Source organism: Pogoniulus pusillus, chromosome 5 (assembly GCF_015220805.1).
Source record: "Pogoniulus pusillus isolate bPogPus1 chromosome 5, bPogPus1.pri, whole genome shotgun sequence".
Lineage (NCBI taxonomy): Eukaryota > Metazoa > Chordata > Aves > Piciformes > Lybiidae > Pogoniulus > Pogoniulus pusillus.
Genome location: NC_087268.1, coordinates 18147532 through 18167397, shown reverse-complemented (window position 1 = coordinate 18167397; position 19866 = coordinate 18147532). Strand labels below are relative to the sequence as shown.

The 19866-nt window shown below is 48.0% G+C and overlaps 1 protein-coding gene across 1 annotated transcript in view; it reads left to right on the top strand.

Moving 5' to 3' along the window:
- Positions 1–6445: 6445 nt before the first annotated feature.
- HGD (homogentisate 1,2-dioxygenase) overlaps positions 6446–19866 on the top strand; it is a 38252-nt gene continuing 24831 nt past the window's right edge. Inside the window, exons 1-2 of the mRNA XM_064143379.1 lie at positions 6446–6503; positions 15251–15322. Coding sequence (XP_063999449.1) covers positions 6489–6503; positions 15251–15322 — 87 coding nt within the window. The 5' untranslated portion in view covers positions 6446–6488. The remainder of the gene's footprint in view (positions 6504–15250; positions 15323–19866) is intronic.

Below are 19866 nucleotides of genomic sequence, written 5' to 3'. Positions count from 1 at the left end.
CATAGCATGCAATGAAAATTGATGGAAAAAGTGTTTTTGTGACATGGTCTTAACTGAGTCTGAGTGCTTGGCATGTTCAGAAAACATGAAATGTAAGAATGTCTTCTGAATTAGAATGGGTAGAAATTTAAAAGTTGATTAGAAGGCAAGTTCTGTGGTAGGGATGTTTCCTCTTCATATTTAAGGATAAATGAGACTTGACCTGATGCGAGGGACTGTGCAAGTTATTGCCTTCAAAAAAGCTCAGGCTTACATGGAGTGGTAAAAACCTCACAGCATCTTTCCCCTCCATAGTCACCTCTAATGGTTAAGCTTCTGGAAAAGACTAAGAGCTGGACTTAGATGCAAATACAGATGAGTAAGATGGGGATAGCAGGAGTAAAATGATGGTGTGAAATTGACAGGGAGCAGGGTTCTGCAGTCTCCAGATAACACGTGCCTGCAGCTCTTCTCTAGCAGCTTCTTGGAAATAAATGGAAAACTGCCTATTGCAAATAATCAGGTGCAAAAATGACAGGTAGATGAGCCAGTCAAACCTATTAAAAATATGGGTACTTTGCATTTCCTTAGGCCACTTCCAGAAGGTCTTGGAATATTTGCAAACATGAGCACAGTAAGTTTTCAGATGCCTGAATGAAATAGGTTACTAGTTTGCATTTAGTTTATGACTAGAGAAAATATGGCACTGGAATACTTATAACAGATAACCCATGTCTGGGCAATGCAGCTCTTGACCATCTGGGCTGTGTGTGCAATCCAACTCAAAGTTCAGTCATGGTTTTTTTTGACTAGACGGAGCCTAAAGTGAAATACTATGTGTGATTAACCCACGCACATCTCCATTCCCTTTGACCTGAAAGTTAACATCCACAAAGTGGAAATTCACTGCTGGCTTTAGGTTAAACATTTACTAAAGGGCAAGGAAGCTCAGTAGCTTTGCAGGCTAGGACTGCACACAGAGTTTTTCTCTTGCTGTCTGGTGACAGCCTCTCTTCCTGAGGCTTGTTCTGCTGTTGCTCATATGAGCTCAATGGGCTGTCCTGCCCTTGATTTAAAGGTCAGATCACAAAGTTCAGTGACTGTCAAAAATTAGTATCCCTCTTTAGTCATTGCACCAGAATTGGAAAGGACAGTATAAGGTGAGGTGACTAAAATCTTCTGATGATTCCTAGAATTAGTTCTTCTAGCCTAGCCTAAAGGCAGAAACATCACATCAAAGTGAGCAGGTGGCTTCTCCAGCCTCTTTTCATGCAGCATCTACTTTTTGGCAACAAGGAGTGTATGTTTTCTACTGCAGACAACTTTTATGATCTCCCCTGCACAAATAAATGATAATAATTAACCTGTCTGGCATCTGCTGCTGAATGGTCACAGAAAAATGACAAGGACATATTTCATAAAAGCCACTGGATAAAGAAGTACATGTTATTAAGAAGAGCTTCTTTTGCCAGAAAACTGATGTCAGTGATAAAGTAGCAGAAATATTATTGCTTTATTTTCTCATATTATGATAAAAGGTTCAAAAGAGATTAAATTCCCTGCTCTAACTAATACACTGGCAGATAAAGACAGCTGCTTTCAGAACTCCTGTCACATTTGACAGCATGCTAGAGGGGTAACAGAGATGAAGTGCAGGTTGGGAAAGCTGAGATCACAAAAATAAGGAATGAATGAATATACTAATAAATAGACACAGCAATGAATGCCTTCTGGCCAGGCAAAGAGGCATCACTGTGAAGAGCAGAGGGCTGATGTAACAGCAGGTCCACAGCCACATCAGAAATCATAGAATCATAAAATCAACCAGGTTGGAAGAGACCGTCCAGCCCAACCTGTCACCCAGCCCTATCCAATAATAGAATCATAGAGTCAACCAGGTTGGAAGAGACCTCCAAGATCACCCAGCCCCACCTATCGCCCAGCCCTGTCCAGTCAACTGGACCATGGCACTAAGTGCCTCAGCCAGGCTTTTCTTCAACACAACTCCACCACCTCCCTGGGCAGCCCATTCCAATGCCAATCACTCTCTCTGGAAACAACTTCCTCCTAATATCGAGCTTAGACCTCCCCTGGCACAACTTGAGACTGTGTCCCCTTGTTCTCTTACTGGGTGCCTGGGAGGAGAGACCAACCCCCACCTGGCTACAGTCTCCCTTCAGATAGTTGTAGACAATGAGGTCACCCCTGAGCCTCCTCTTTTGCAGGCTGCACTCCCCCAGCTCCCTCAGCCTCTCCTCACAGGGCTGTGTTCCAGGCCTCTCACCAGCTTTGTTGCCCTTCTCTGGACACGTTCCAGTATCTCAACATCTCTCTTGAATTCAGGAGCCCAGAACTGGGTCCAGCAGAGGGCTACAAGGATGATTAGGGGACTGGAGGGCATGGGCTATGAGGAGAGGCTGACCAACCTGAGGCTGTTTAGTCTGGAAAAGAGAAGACTGAGAGGGGATTTAATAAATGTTTATAAACACCTGAGGGCTGGTCAGGAGTGGGGGGACAGGCTCTGCTCACTTGCTCCCTGGGATAGGACAAGGAGCAATGGATGTAAGTTGCAGCACAAGAGGTTCCACCTCAACACAAGGGGGAACTTAACTTTAAGGGTCCCAGAGCACTGGAACAGGCTCCTCAGAAAAGTTGTGGGGTCTCCTTCTCTGGAGTCTTTCAAGGCCTGTCTGGATGTGTTCCTCTGTGATCTGTGTTAGTTTGTGTGGTCCTGCTGTGGCAGTGGGATTGGACTTGGTGATCTCCTTGGGTCCCTTCCAACCCCTAATATCCTGTGAGCCTGTGATACTATGATTAGCCACCACGGATTTGTGATTTGCCCCCTCTTAAATGGGATGGGCTGGTCAGAAACACCAAGTAAGTGTTAAGAAATCTTCTTTCTTCATTCTGTATACCTTGGAGGTCAGTAAATCCAGTGCTAGTTCAAATTATCTCATTAAATACTTTTTTTACCCTGCATGGAGTGGAAAAGACAAGGTTAGGCAGCCAAGGAAGCTTTACAAGATTTATGTGGACATGTAATAGTGTCCTTCCTTTGGAAAAACAGAAGTAGGAGGTAGGCTTACCCATAACTAAAAAGCAACACCTTTATTTTTACCTGTTCCCAAAGGAAGAAAACAAGACAGCAGGACCTGTAAAGAAATGTGAGCAAAATGAAATGCAGGTTCTTAAAGGCGATTGGAAGCTAATATGTGTTGTTATTTCTCATGCTGAGTAGAGATCCTCAGCAGAAGAGTGTCGTGGAAACTCCTGAAACTTTGTGACTGTAGTCAAACATAGTCTTCACTGTCAGAAAATAAGTGAGATGAACTCTTTAGTCTTAATTACTGTGTGTGTTAGGAAACCGTCTCAGAGGTAGGTGACAGGTCCTAGATACTTTATTATTTTATGAGAAGAAGCAGCCTCAAGTCGTGCTGGGGAGGTTGGGTATTAAGACAAAGGTCTTCACCAAAAAAGTATTCAGGCATCAGAACAGACTGCTCAGGGAAGTGTTTTGGACTGGATGATCCTGGTGGTCCTTTCCCACCATAGCAATTCATAGTAATGAGATGTTGTGCTGAGGGATTTGGTTTGGTCAAGGACTTGTCAGTGTGAAACTAATGATTGGACTCCATGATCTTGAAGGGCTTTTCCAATTTAAGAAATTCTGTGATTCTGTATTGGAGTTGCTGCTCCTGGAGGTTTTAAAAAAACACATGGAGACGTGGCACTTTAGGGCATGGTTTAGGGGATATGATGGTGTTGGCTTGATGGCTGGACTTAATGATCATAGAATCATAGAATTAACCAGGTTGGAAGAGACCTCCAAGATCATCCAGCCCAACCTAGCACCCAGCTCTATCCAATCAACTAGACCATGGCACTAAGTGTCCGATCCAGGCTTTTCTTGAATACCTCCAGGGACGGCAACTCCACCACCTCCCTGGGCAGCCCATTCCAATGCCAATCACTCTGGCAAGAACTTCCTCCTAACATCCAGCCTAGACCTCCCATCTTCTCCTTTGTAGCAGGCAGCATATCTTGCCAGACCTTTAAAAGTGTCAGCTTTCCATGGCACTAACATATTGTCCAAGGTGGTGTGAGAAGGTGCCAGTTTCTAGAGAAGCTAAAATGATAAATACCTGTCCCTATTGCAGCCAGAGCTCTTTCTGCCTGTTATGGAGGCCACGTGAGCTGGTAAGTATTCTTGGGAGAAAAGGTTTCCAGGATGCTCTAGCAGAGTATCTTAACTCCAGGGTCACATCTGAATTTCAGTGTGTGCCTCCTAGAAACTTCCTCCTAACAGGACAGGAAGTTCTTGCCAGAGAGAGTGATTGGCATTGGATGGAATGGGCTGCCCAGGGAGGTGGTGGAGTCGCCATCCCTGGAGGTGTTGAAGAAAAGCCTGGCTGAGGCACTTAGTGCCATGGTCTAGTTGTTTGGCCAGGGCTGAGTGCTAGGTTGGACTGGATGATCTTGGAGGTCTCTTCCAATCTGCTTGATTCTACGATTCTGTGATTTTGTGAGGAGAGAGATTTACAACTCTACCACACCTACTACACCACTTGAAGTCAAAGAGGCCTTCAAATTCAATAGGTGGTGGCTGAGAAACACCAATGACTGAAACCCTTTACTTTCAAAATATCTTTGGAGTTAATGTGCAGCAAGAAAAATTTCCCACTGCACAAGCTTCATCCTTCTAAGTCAAGGAAAAGGAAAAAAATATTGTGCCTTTTTTTTTTTTGAATGAGAAATGAGAATTCAAAGGAAAAAAAAAAGTAAAATAAAATCAATTTATTATTTTCCCCCTGCAACTTCTGGAAATGCCAAGCTACCTTCATTAGTATTCTGTAGCTAAATGCTTGCTGCCACTCTTTCCTCAGCAACAGCTTTCATGAAGATATGAATATTTCAGCTCTAATCACAGAAATTCAGCCCTAAAGTGCTGTGTAATGTTGCCACATGGTGTTTCACAAATATCACTGCCTTCTCCAGGATGTACTCTGGGATGGGGATGTGCTTCTTTCTATTCCCACTGTAACACAGCTCGAAAGCATAATGAACAAATGCTTGTTATACTTCTGGGGGAGTTGTATGTGAATAATGCCAGAGGTACACTATGTTGTATCAGAAATTATTGCAGCTTTCAGTGATTGCTAAAACTGTCCTTTCAACTACCAGTAAGGTACTGCAGGCTCAGGTCAGAAGGCACAAAAGTCTCAAGAGCTCTTTAATAGGACTTGGAATGGGTTGGCCAGGGGGAGGTGGTTGAGGCCCCATGCCTGGAGGTGTTTAAGGCCAGGCTGGATGAGACTGTGGGCAGCCTGCTCTAGGGTAGAGTGTCCCTGCCCATAGCAGGGGGGTTGGAACTGGATGATCCTTGTGGTGCCTTCCAACCCTGACTGATTCTATGATTCTATGAAATGGTGTGACCAGCAGGAGTAGGGAGGTGATCATGCCCTTGTACTCAGCACTCATAAGACCACAGCTCGAGTACTGTGTCCAGTTTTGGTCACCACAGTATAGGAGGGACATTGAGGTGCTGGAGCAGGTGCAGAGAAGGGCAATGAGGCTGGGGAGAGGTCTGGCAAACATCACCTTTGAGGAGTAGCTGAGGGAGCTGGGGGTGCTTAGTCTTGAGAAGAGGAAGCTTGAGAGGGGACCTGATTGCCCTCTAAAACTCCCTAAAAGGAGGTTGTAGTGAGGCTGGAGCTGGTCTCTTCTCCCCAATTACTAATGATAGGACAACAGGAAATGGCCTCAAGTTGTGTCAGGGGAGGTTTAGGTTGGCTGTTGGGAGGAAGTTCTTTCCTGAACAGGTGGTCAGGCACTGGAACAGGCTGCCCAGGGAGGTGGTGGAGTCACCATCCCTGGAGGTGTTTGAAAGGAGAGTGGATGTGGTGCTTGAGGCTATGATCTAGTGATGAAGGCTGCTGGGGTGAAGGTTTGACTGGATGATCTTGGTGGTCCTTTCCAACCATAGTAATTTATAGCAATAAGATGTTGTGCTGAGGGATTTGGTTTAGTCAAGGACTTGTCAGTGTGAAACTAATGATTGGACTCCATGATCTTGAAGAACTTTTCCAATCTAGTAAATTCTGTGATTCTGTGAAAGAAACTTTGAAAACAGTTACAAAAATGAACTTTTTTCTGTTGTTCCCTTGTTCTTTTTTTCCCCCTCATCCCATTTGTGAGAGCTGAGATCTCTTTTTTTAACATGTAAAGAGGAAAAGCAGCAGCAAAGGAACCCATTCTCCCTCACTCTTCTGTTAATTACCTTTGAATCGATCCTGGGGTTGGTTTTGTGGAGAAGGGCTGGCATTTGGTTAAACACAGACTGGGCTGTGCAAACAGGTTGAAAATTCCCTTGGACTTTCTCACTTCCAGCACTGTCAGCCTGCCACAAACAGGGCTCAGTCAACCAGCTGGCAGGCTTTGCTTGGCAGGCTGCTTCAGCCCGATACCTACTTGGAATTTGTGTCTGCTCCAAGAGGAGGAGAGCTAAGAGGATGACAGGCTTGCAGGTAAGGGGTCAGGTCTTGGCTGTGGACACCTCTTCTGTACTGACACTAGTTTCTTGGCATTTGCTTCATTTTAATATACCTCTCTTTCATCTTTCAAGGTGTTCCAAAGCTCTCTCTTGCTCACTCATTTTGTCTGTTTTCCGTCTCCTACTCTTTTGGAAATCACTCTTGGTCAGTGTCCTGGTTTTGCTAGGATGGAATCCCAGGCCATCCATGGGCTGTAGACCATTAGTAGTTCTGAGTCAGCCAGGAGAGCTGACTGGATTTGGCTACAAGTGTGTCCCAGACCATGAGCATCACACTTGGTATAAAGGGGAAATTTTGCTGAGGAGAGAAGAGCCTTCTGTTAGGGCTTCACTTCACTCTGCTCCTCTTACCCTCTCCTGCTCTTGAGGACTGCCTTCCTAGATATTGTGACTGTTGCACCTGTGTTGGATTGAGTATAACTTTACATACCTTGTGCTGACATCAATACCAGCTTAGCTATTTCATTATATCCATTTTTATTTCAACCTGCTGCCCTCTTCTCTTCTCTTCTCTTCTCTTCTCTTCTCTTCTCTTCTCTTCTCTTCTCTTCTCTTCTCTTCTCTTCTCTTCTCTTCTCTTCTCTTCTCTTCTCTTCTCTTCTCTTCTCTTCTCTTCTCTTCTCTTCTCTTCTCTTCTCTTCTCTTCTCTTCTCTTCTCTTCTCTTCATCTCCCATCTCTGCTGGGGAAGGGCCTTTGGGTGACAGAGCAGCTGCTGTAGTTTAGCCTCAGATGTGGTCAGAGTGTACAGAGTCAGGCTATCCCAATGCAGGACCTCTTCATTGCAGGATTTGTCCTTTCCCTGCTCTCCGTGTGCAGCCCTCCTCCCGCTCTGGCTGCCAGGGGGGTGTTTCCTCCTCAGCCTATGAAATCTGTCTTGTAGCTTCTGCTCAGATGTTGCAACCCTGATTGTCCTCTTCACTAGTTTCTCATTACCCCTTGCAGGACATGCTGTCACAGTGGAGCTCTGGCTCTGGGGCCCTAAGAGAGGCAGCTGGCCAGAGCTTACTCTTCCATTGTTTTCTAGAGCAAGGGGGAGCTTTGGAGGAGAGGCAGAATGTGGCGAGTTTATGACTCAGGTGTAGGAACATGAGACACACAGCTCTGCATCTCATCAGCACCTTGCTGTTTTTGTAGGGGGCTGGCCACCCGAGGGCTCCTCAGGGTGTGAGTAACACTGCAGCAGGCAGGAGTGTCAAAGTCTCACCCAGGATTTGGATCTCAAGAGCTTGTGCAAGAGAAGACTGGACGAGGCACTTAGTGTTGTAGTCTAGTTGACTGGACAGGGCTGAGTGCTAGGTTGGACGGGATGATCTTGGAGATCTCTTCCAACCTGCTTGATTCAATGATTCTATAACTTATTTCTACCCAGGCTTCAGTTCTGTCATGGTTACTAAGCATTTTCCTAGCTCTGGATTTGGCACTCATCCTGAGTTAATGGCCATTTTGGTTTATGTCATGGCTGTGACAACATCTTCTGTGTGATCTTTGGCTTCTGCCTAGCAGATTCTAACAACTTGTTGATCAGTGTGACTGTTCCTCTCTGCTCCTCCCAGCATCTGTCCCTCTCTTTTCTCCTTCACGGAGTGTGCTCATCTGCCCTAGAGGTGGGCAGGTCCTTTCAGAATGGTCTAGTCCTGAACCATCTCTAGCACTTTTGGAGCAGAAGGGTTGGCCACTCTTCAGGCATCTCCTGCTGGCTCCTGAGCACAACAATCCAGGCAGCTTCCCACCTGGCTGGATAGAGAGCTGTTGGTCATCATCCAGCAAGCCAGGAGGCTGGCCCTGTGACACCATTGCAGCACTGGGGCAGAGCTTTGTTTTGAGAGCTTAGGTTTTAGCCCCCAAGGAAGCTGTGGAGCCCCATGCAAAGGATGAAAGTCCTGCTCTGCTCATTGGCCCAGACCCTCACGTCCCTTGTTTTGCAGGTTTGCTTTAGATACTCTGGTGTTGACTGAGCTGATACCAAGCGCCACAGCTTCAGTCTAGAGATGGATGTTGTTTTCCTGTGTCCTGCAGCAGCAGCTGATAGAGAAATGTATTATGCAGCATTTGAAGAAGAGCCTTAATTAATTTGCAGTCTATGTGTTCAGACATCAAATGTGTTTTTTCCCGTGCCTGCTGTCTAATCCGGTGAACAAAAGGTTATGGTTGATAGGTCAGAGCATGACACCCATTGTGAGTACTCCACTTTGCATCCCAGTTATTCCAGTCAATGAGCTTTGCTGAATTTTTTATGCTGTGCTGGGCTTTTATCTCTCTCACTTTATTGAAAAATGATAAAACAGAACGACAAAGTGGAGCCAGATGAATTCCTGAGATCCTGTTCACCTGAAGAGCTACAGGATCTCAAACTTAATAACAACAGCAATTAAAAGCAGAAGCAAAAATGAAGGACCACAGAGAGCTTTTTGTGTTATAGAGAAACCACCAAGCCCAATTATGAAGCCATTGACCTACCCAACCTGGAATTACTTGGAATGTGTCTAGGAATGTTGGAGGCCAGATGGGGACCTAGAGGGAGGTTGCTTTGGCCTAAAACTCCATCGCCGTGCCATGGAGAAGAAGGGTCAATGTCCATCTACCCAGATATTTTTGCCAGGAGGGATGTTCTAGTGTGGCTTTAGGCCATCTTTTACAACACAGAATGTGGGCTCAGAGGGTCAGCAGGAAGAAGAATTGTGGAGTGCAGGGCCCCCATGCTGTTGTTCTTGACCAACTTGCATCAGCAGGATCCTCCTTTGCCTTTTCAGAGCCCTGGAGCATACCACTTCCAATGAATGTGAGAAGTTTGTGTTATGCAGCTATTTTTGACAGCCCAAGTAGTGCTACTGGCCTCTAAGGGCATGGAGAGGAAAAAAAACTTCTCTGACGTCTACCACAAGGAAAGGCAAACTAAAATGAGTGAATGAGAAAAGCCACACTGCGCATCCAGGCAAAGCCTTGGAGCCAGTCAGGGTGATAAATCATTGCTAGGACAATGTCTCCCCTCCTGCAGTTACACTCCTGCCAATGCCACTCTTTTTTAGCCATCAATGCATTTACCTGAGGATTCTTTTTTTTTAATGTATTTATTTTTTTCTTGGTAAGTAAGAATTGGTTTGACTAAACAATGCCCTCTTCTCTCAGGACAGCAGGGTGATGCCACCCTCTCCCAAGCGCTGCCTCTTCTCTGACTCAGCTCCCTTGCCCCAGACTGCCCAGCCACCTGGCTTGCTGGGTGATGACCAACAGCTCACTATCCAGCCAGGTGTGAAGCTGCTTGGATTGTTGTGCTCAAGAGCCAGCTGCCTGCTCAAGCCTGGCGGCACAAATGTGGGCATGGAGCAGCTGCCTACACAAGATGCTTGCTGCTGAGTTGTTTTTCTTTCCTACGCCCAGCCCAGCATGCAGGAGCAAAGCAGATTTTGGGGATTGGGTTGAATCCCCTTCCCTGGAGATGTGGAAAAGATGCAGAGGTGTGGTGCTGAGGGACATGCTTTAGCACCAGACTTGATAAGAGTTAGATAATGACTGGATTCAATGATCTTAGAATCATGGAATCAGCCAGGTTGGAAGAGACATCCAAGATCAGCCAGTCCAACCTAGCACCCAGCCCTGTCCAATCATCTAGACCACGGCACAAAGTGCCTCAGCCAGGCTTTACTTGAACACCTCCAGGGACAGTGACTCCACCACCTCCCTGGTCAACCCATTCCAATGCAAATCACTCTCTCTGGAAACAACTTCCTCCTAACATCCAGCCCAGACATTCCCTGGCACAACTTGAGACTTTGTCCCCTTGTTCTATTGCTGGATGCCTGGCAGAAGAGACCAACCCCACCTGGCTACAGCCTCCCTTCAGTTAGTTGTAGACAGCAATGAGGTCACCTCTCAGCCTCCTCTTCTCCAGGCTGCACACCCCCAGCTCCCTCAACCTCTCCTCACAGGGCTGTGCTCCAGACATCTCACCAGCTTTGTTGCCGTTCTCTGGCTGCATTCCAGTATCTCAACCTCTCTCTTGAACTGAGGAGCCCAGAACTGGACACAGCACTCAAGGTGTGGCCTGACCAGTGTTGAATACAGAGGAAGAATAATCTCCCTTGTCCTACTGGCCACACTCTTCCTGATCCAGGTCAGGATGCCATTGTCTCTCCTGGGCACCAGGGCACACTGCTGCCTCATCTTCAGCTACTATCTACCAGCACCCCCAGGTTCCTTTCTTCCTGGCTGCTCTCCAGCCACTCTGTCCCCAGCCTGTAGTGCTGCTTGGGGTTGTTAAGTTCAGAACCCTTCACTTGGCCTTGTTAAATCTCATCTTAAAGATCTTTTCCCAACAAAATGATTCCATGTTTCTATGTGGATGAGCAAGTCAGTTGTGCAGATCACCTGAAGTACAAGAGACAAATTTCTTATAGCAAAATCTTTGCACCTCCTTCCCCCTCACCCTAGCACTGTGGCAGGAGGCTGACAGGAAGCATACATTCTTCAGTAGCTGCACACAGCCACCAAGAACCAGAATCATTCACTCCCAGCTATTCACCATCTTACTCCAGCATTTTGCAAGCGATGCTCAGCAAAGCAGCCTCGTTAATGTTACATTAACACTCCTCTTGCTGTGCTAATGGCAGAGTTGGGTGAGCCTAGCTTGCTATGCCTTCAGAAAATAAGTCTACTTCCCTCCTCCTATTCTTCTTCCATCTTTCCTCCCCTGTTCATCAAGGTTGCCCTTCAGGCAACTGATCCACACATCTCTGTATTGCTGCTAGAAGAGGATTTAGAGCAGAGGTCTCTGTTAATGCTGGGTCTGCTGCAGTCCCATCAGATACTGCTGCACTTCAGTTTAAAAGAGAGAAAGAGAAGAAGGCAGGGGGAAAGGAAGGAGAAGAAGGCGGGGGGGAGGAAGAATAAGGAAAAAGGGGGGGAAATCCACAGAAGGTATGCTCCAGTACAATACATTTGCAGAGGCTGCTAAGGAGACTTGCTGCTTTGCATATTATTATGCTTCTTGCAGAAGTCAGTAGAAAGCAGAGTCCTAGCAATGTAGGTTCAATTGTGAGAAGGAGAGAGATATCTTCCCTAAACAAAAACTGAGATGTTTTCAGGTTTGGGCTAAGCAGGGCTTCCAGCCAGCTTCATTCCCCTTGGGGAAGGACTTTTCTTCCAGGTTCCCGGACAGGTGCCAGAGGGAAGCACAGTGTTTTTCAGGACAGTTCAGTTTTGCTCTCTAAGCCTTTGCTCACCTGGGAACTTTCTCAGAGGGAGCTGCAAATTGTGCCAGGCTGAGAACAAGTTAACCATGGCACAGCAATGTGGCCAAGAGGGCCAGTGGCATCCTGGGGTGTATTAGGAGAAGTGTGTCCAGCAGATCAAGGGATGTTCTCGTGCCCCTCTACTCTGCCCTGGTGAGACCTCATTTTGGATACTGTGTTCAGTTTTGGGCTCCCCAGTTTAAGAGGGCCAGGGATCTGCTGGAGAGGATCCAGCAGAGGGCTAGGAGTGGTTGGTCTCTTCTGCCAGGCAACTAGCAACAGAACAAGGGGACACAGTCTCAAGTTGTGCTGGGGGAGGTCTAGGCTGGATGTTAGGAGGAAGTTCTTGTCAGAGAGAGTGATTGGCATTGGAATGGGCTGCCCAGGGAGGTGGTGGAGTCACCATGCCTCGAGGTGTTCAAGAAAAGCCTGGCTGAGGCACTTAGTGTCATGGTCTAGTTGCTTGGATAGGGCTGGGTGCTAGGTTGGACTGAATGATCTTGGAGGTCTCTTCCAAACTGGTCAATTCTATGATTCTATGATACAAGGATGATTAGGGGACTGGAGGGCATATCTTATGAGGAGACACTGAGGGACCTGGGGCTGTTTAGACTGGAGAAGAGAAGACTGAGAGGGAATTTGATAAATGTTTATAAACACCTGAGGGCTGGTCAAGAGCCAGGGACAGGCTCTGCTCACTTGCTGCCTGGGATGGGACAAGAAGCAATGGGTGCAAGTTGCAGCAAAAGAGGTTCCACCTCAACACAAGGGGGAACTTCTTTACTGTAAGGGTCCCAGAGCACTGGGACAGGCTCCCCAGAGTGGTTGTGGAGTCTCCTTCTCTGGAGCCTTTCAAGGCCTGTCTGGATGTGTTCCTCTGTGATCTCTGCTAGAATAGTATAGTCCTGCTGTGGCAGGGGGGTTGGACTCGATGCTCTCCTTGGGTCCCTTCCAACCCCTAACATTCTGTGAACTTTTCGAGGCGAATAATCCAGGCACTACACTAAACCAGAGACGGGATTTGCCAGGCTACCTTTGCATCACACCTCTGCCTGCCTGGCTGTCACACCACACCGGAGGAAGGCGCCTGTGTCTTGGTGATCTTTCTCAGCTCTGGAGCCCCGAGGCAGCTGCTGGCAGGCAGCAGCGTCGCAGTGCCGCAGCCACCCGATTGCAGCAAGCACTCGTGAGTCAGCCAAGTGCTGGGACTCCTGGGCTTTGCCATCCCAGCGCCATCGTGGGAAGGTGGCCCAGAGGCTCAGCTTCTGCTTGCAGTTGGTAGAGGGGAGTGTTAATATGTAACTCTCTCCCTTGGCCGTTGAGCTGCCAAAACACCTCTGCGTTCCCGCAGAGCTCAGCAGGCTCATAGAATCCTAGAATCATAGAATCAGTCAGAGTTGGAAGGGACCACAAGTATCCACCAGTTCCAAGACCACTGCCATGGGCAGGGACACCCTACCCTAGAGCAGGCTGCCCACAGCCTCATCCAGCCTGGCCTTAAACACCTCCAGCCATGGGGCCTCAACCACCTCCCTGGGCAACCCATTCCAGCCTCTCACCACTCTCATGCTCAACAACTTCCTCCTCACATCCACTCTGAACCTACTCATCTCTAGCTTTGCTCCATTCCCTCTAGTCCTGTCACTCCCTGAGAGCCTAAAAAGTCCCTCCCCAGCTTCTTTGTAGGCCCCCTTCAGATCCTGGAAGGCCACAAGGTCACCTGGGACCCTCCTCCTCTCCAGACTTCTCTAGCTGCCTCATGCCTTTTTGTAGGATCTGAAGGGACTTTGTGACATTTCTGTCAGTGCAGTATAAAGGTCTCTGTTGTTCTTGCTCCTCTTGCATGCCTCAGGTTTGCTAGGGGACTTCTCTCAGTGCTGCAAAGCTGGGAGAAACGTCGTCTGGGGATCTTGTGGCTTTTAGTCATGCTCAGAGCACCAGCTGGAGGCACGGCAGGCACTGAGTGCATTCTGCACCATGTACTGCAGAAATCAGTCAGAGAGCTGTCACATACACAGCCAGACTCAAGAACAACAGGGCCATGTGTAGGAAGAACTGAAGCGCTGTTGCATTCATGGGTCTCTCGGGTATACTTCACTCTAGAAAAACAGATTGTCACCTGGGAGTGGATTATTGATTGCTTACCTCCATGGTGGACAGTTTATGCTCAGCTGGGCAATGCTTAATGTCCATGGTTCAGGTGGGAAATAAGAGCTGAGCAATCACAACACTTACAGGAAATCAGTGACACAGTTTAAGTCTCAGCAAGTTTTCCCTCCTCTTGCATTTCAGTGACATCTTCACCATTTTCTTGATGGTCTTGAGGATGTACTGCAAGAATTAAACAACAGCTCCCAATTTCAGTCCCTCACCTGCCAATTTCAACCCCTGAGCATCTGAAGAACTCAGTGTATGAATTTGCAAGGAAGCCTGCATAATATCCATGATTCAAGACAAGTCAGACTGAACTTTAATGGGGCTACCATGCCTCCATATTGATGGTGGACAGTTCTTCCTACACATCACCCTGTTGCTCTTGAGTCTGGCAGTGTATGTGAGAGATATCTGACTTATTGCTGCAGTATGTGGTGCACAATGTGATCAGAAAAAAACATGCAAATTTAGCAGAAGGGCTAATCCTGTCTGCGCTTCCCACTCCACCATGCTTAGAATCATAGAATCATGGAATCATAGAATCAACAGGGTTGGAAGAGACCTCCAAGATCATCCAGCCCAACCTAGCACCCAGCCCTGGCCAATCAACTATATCATGGCACTAAGTGGTCTCTTCTCAGCCTGCTCTAGGGTAGGCTGACTCTGCCCATGGCAGGGAGGTTGGAACTGGCTGATCCTTGTGGTCCCTTCTAACCCTGACTGATTCTATGATTCTAAGTGCCTCAGCCAGGCTTTGCTTCAACACCTGCAGGGACAGCTACTCCACCACCTCCCTGGGCAGCCCATTCCAATGCCAATCACCCTCTCTGGCAACAACTTCCTCCTAACATCGAGCCCAGACCTCCCCTGGCACAACTTGAGACTGTGTCCCCTTGTTCTCTTACTGGGTGCCTGGGAGGAGAGACCAACCCCACCTGGCTACAGCCTCCCTTCAGGTAGTTGTAGACAACAATGAGGCACCCCTGAGCTTCCTCTTCTCCAGGCTGCACTCCCCCAGCTCCCTCAGCCTCTCCTCACAGGGCTGTGTTCCAAGCCCCTCACCAGCTTTGTTGCCCTTCTCCGGACACATTCCAATATCTCAACATCTCTCTTCAATTGAGGAGCCCAGAACTGGACACAGCACTCAGGGTGTGGCCTGACCAGTGCTGAGTACAGGAGCAGAATAACCTCCCTTGTCCTACTGGCCACACTCTTCCTGATACAATTGGCATTTAGCTAATGAAGCAGACCTAGGAGCTGGGGGGTGGGGGGTGTGGGGTGTGAGAGGTTTTGCTTGTCTTTTCAAAATGCTAATGAGCTGTGTCGTTTATTTTCCAGTACTTGTCAGGATTTGGAAATGAACATGCTTCTGAGGATCCACGATGTCCAGGAGCTTTACCACAGGGACAGGTACTGAGCTGCATTAAAATGATACTGAGCAGAGTGAATATCTGTTCCTTGAGCTTCTTGTAATCTTCACAAATGTCTCCAGGAACCTTCTTTATGCAGGGCTGGTATTATAAGATGCTGGCAATAATCAGAATTAAAGATATCCATTCATATTTTTTGTTTGTTTTTAGGTTACTCAGGAGCTTCCAAGTTTCACATTGGGGGAGGGTAAAATACTTGCCTAAATTACCACTTGTGATGGTTTGGATGTTACCCACCCCCCTCACACTTGTGAAAATCACCCAGACTAGACTCAGACAAGCTGGAAATTGGAGAATTAAGCTTTATATTTACAGCTTAGTACAACACACAAGCAGGCATTTACAATCTATACAGCTATAGACAGAAATAGACAAGTTAAAAAGTAATACAGAAACACAACAGCCCCCCCAGAAACCAGAGTCCCCAGGAGGGGCTCCCAACCACACTTCCACCTCCTTTCTACTCTTCTACCTTATCCCAGACTTTGCATTAAATTCAAGGTGAGTTTGGAGTATCAACCAAGATGGGTTATGAAGCAGATGGATTAGCAGGTTAGGGAGAGAGAAGGGAGGCAGCCAGAGCCAAAGAGAGAGCAATTCTCTTATCTGTTTTTGTGTCCTTGTTCTTATACATCTCAGCAAGCCTATGAGTGCAGCAGGTGTCACCATTGTTTCCTTTTCACAGCCTATCATCTAATCCACCTCACTAAAATATCCCAGCTAGGCTCAACCTAGCACAGCACTGCTCAACAGCAGGTTTCTTTCCAAAAGGAGTCTGCAATACAAGCAGCTCAGCCACACCAAGAAAGAAGCCATTTGCTTTGGAATCGTATAATCATAGAATGGCAGGTGTTGGAAGAGAGCTCCACAGATCATCAGGTCACTACCTAAAAGGAGGTTGTAGTGAGGCTGGAGCTGGTCTCTTCTCCCCAATTACTAATGATAGGACAACAGGAAATGGCCTCGAGTTGCATCAGGGGAGGCTTAGGTTGGATGTTGGGAGGAAGTTCTTCACTAAGCACTGGAACAGGCTGCCCAGGGAGGTGGTGGAGTTGCCATCCCTGGAGATGTTTAAAAGGAGAGTGGATGTGGTGCTTAAGGCTATGATCTAGTGATGAAGGCTGCTGGGATGAAGGTTGGACTGGATGATCCTGGTGGTCTTTTCCAACCACAGCAATTCACAGTGATGAGATGTGCTGAGGGGTTTGGTTTAGTCAAGGATTTGTCAGTGTGAAACTAATGATTGGACTCCATGATCTTGAAGGGCTTCTCCAATCTAAGAAATTCTGTGAGTCCAACCCCTCTGTCAAAGCAGGACCACCTAGGGCAGGTCACACAGGAATGCATGCAGAGGGGTCTTGAAAGCACAGCCTGAGTAAAAGCATTCAGCCTGTTCCAGTGAGCAGAATTTTGAAGCTTGGCAAAGAGAAATACTTGTGCAGGAAAGGTGATTTTTAAGTCCTGCTTTATCAGGGAGGCTGGTCTTGACAATCTCCAGAGGTCACTTCCAACCCCACCAGTCTGTGATTTCTGTAGGAATTTGGTTCATTGAAGCCATCTTAGAAGGCTTGGGCAGGAGAGCAGCTTCTTTGTAGAGAGAGGGCATGAATGCCTGTAATAACATGACAGATTCATTCTTAGAAGTAAATAACTTCTGAACATGTTTGATGAGAATAAATTACATTGGGTAGTTCACTTTTAAAGAAAGGAATCATGACCCATGTGATGTTAGCTACTTTGTCTGCAGAGACAAGAACTGAACTCTGAAGTATTAAAGCTCTCTCATCTCCTTTCACATAGAATCATAGAATCAGTCAGGGTTGGAAGGGACCACAAGGATCATCCAGTTCCAACCCCCCTGCCATGCCCAGGGACACCCTACCCTACAGCAGGCTGCACACAGCCTCACCCAGCCTGGCCTTAAACACCTCCAGCCATGGGGCCTCAACCACCTCCCTGGGCAACCCATTCCAGCCTCTCACCACTCTCATGCTGAACAACTTCCTCCTCACATCCACTCTGAATCTCCCCATCTCCAGCTTTACTCCATTTCCCCTAGTCCTGTCACTCCCTGACAGCCAAAAAAGTCTCTCCCCAGCTTTTTTGTAGCCCCCCCTCAGATTCTGGAAGGCCACAAGAAGGTCACCTGGGAGCCTCCTCTTCTGCAGACTGAACAGCCCCAACTCTTTCAGTCTGTCCTCATATGAGAGGTGCTCCAGCCCTCTGATCATCCTCATGGCCCTTCTCTGGACACACTCCAGCATCTCCACATCCTTCTTGTAATGGAGGCTCAAGAACTGGATGCAGTACTCCAGGTGAGGTCTCAGCAGAGAGAGGCTGTTCAGTCTGGAGAAGAGGAGGCTCCCAGGTGACCTTCTTGTGGCCTTCCAGGATCTGAAGGGGGCCTCCAATAAAGCTGGGGAGAGAGGGCTGGGTGCTAGGTTGGACTGGGTGACCTTGGAGGTCTCTTCCAACCTGGTTGATTCTATGGTACATGGTTAGGGTTAGGGTTAGGTTCTCAGGGATTGACAGGACTAGGGCAAATGGAGCAAAGCTGGAGGTGGGGAGATTCAGAGTGGATATGAGGAGGAAGTTGTTGAGCATGAGAGTGGTGAGAGGCTGGAATGGGTTGCCCAGGGAGGTGGTTGAGGCCCCATGGCTGGAAGTGTTTAAGGCCAGGCTGGGTGAGGCTGTGTGCAGCCTGCTGTAGGGTAGGGTGCCCCTGGGCATGGCAGGGGGGTTGGAACCATATGATCCTTGTGGTCCCTTCCAACCCTGACTGATTCTATGATTCTACAATCAAAACCAACTCCAGTCCCAGAGGTGGATCCTTTCTCCTCTGCAGTATTCATAGCACTGACATCTGCAGTAGTGCTGGCTAAGATAAAAATGACAAGGGCTATCGATCCCCCCTGCTTCACTCTATACCCATGTCAACAAGGTGGAGTTTGAGGGCTGAATGCTCTGTGCCTTCTAAGAGCTTTGCCTTTACCTGCTGTGCACCAGTCAGGGCAGTGTTTGATACCATATGGTTGTCTGAACTACCCAGCTACTGCAGCGGGATGACAGGATGCTAATCCAGACCTTGCAGGAGGGAGATGGGATGGTGAATGGTGTGTGTGGCTGTCCCACTGGGCAATTACCTGTGGTTCTTGGGTACTTTTGCTTCTTCTTGCTGATCTCCAACAAATAGATGCTGGCCTACTTAGATCAGAATGTTTCATTTCTGTTCTCTGAAAAGAGCGAGCTTGTTCTCTAGTTATGATCTCACAAGGGCTGCTCAGACTGTGCTATTCCTACCCATAGCTCTGCAAAGGCAAAAGTGTCCTCTTTGTACTCCAGAGGACCAGCACTGTGCAGAAGTCCCATGGAAAAGCCAAGGCTCCCACACAGGTCGCTCCCACTCTTGGTCAGCAAACAACACTGGCAGGAGGAAGCAGAATGCCAGCAAAACACCTGCTTCAGGCACCCCTCCCCTGAGCAGAGGACAGGAGGAGGAGGTTAGAGTGTAGGAGGGAGAACCAAAGGTGTGAATGTTTATCAGTCCTCTGGAAAGCCAGGCAGACATGCTCTGGAGCAACCCCTCTGAATGCTAAGCCTTCCCAAAAATGTGTGCATAATAAAGGTGTGGTCTAAAGTCTGTAAGCACTGGGATTAATCCTCTTTTCCCTGATGCTCCTCTTGCTGACCCTACCAAGCTTGCTCTCACAGCAGTTATGTTGCCTCAGTGTCTGTGCCAGCTCATTAGGGCATTTGTGTGGCATCTGACCATGAGATGAGATATAACAAGGCCAAGTGCAGGGTTCTACACTTTGGCCACAACAACCCCAAGCAGTGCTACAGGCTGGGGACAGAGTGGCTGGAGAGCAGCCAGGCAGAGAGGGACCTGGGGTAGTGGTAGATAGTAGCTGAACATGAGCCAGCAGTATGCCCAGGTGGCCAAGAGAGCCAATGGCATCCTGGCCTGGATCAGGAAGAGTGTGGCCAGTAGGACAAGGAAGGTTATTCTTCCCCTGTACTCAACACTGCTCAGGCCACAAATTGAGTGCTGTGTCCAGTTCTGGGCTCCTCAATTCAAGAGAGGTTGAGAATGTGTCCAGAGAAGGGCAACAAGGCTGGAGAGGGGCCTGGAACACAACCCTGTGAGGAGAGGCTGAGGGAGCTGGGAGTGTTTAGGCTGGAGAAGAGGATGCTCAGGGGTGACCTCATTGCTGTCTACAACTAGCTGAAGGGAGGCTGTAGCCGGGTGGGGGTTGGTCTCTTCTCCCAGGCAACCAGCAACAGAAGAAGGGGACACAGTCTCAAGTTGTGCTGGGGGAGGTCTAGGTTGGATGTTAGGAGGAAGTTGTTTCCAGAGAGAGTGATTGACATTGGAATGGGCTGCCCAGGGAGGTGGTGGAGTCGCTGTCCCTGCAGGTGTTGAAGCAAAGCCTGGCTGAGGCACTTAGTGCCATGGTCTAATTGAGTGGACAGGGCTGGGTGCTAGGTTGGACTGGATGACCTTGGATGTCTCTTCCAACCTGC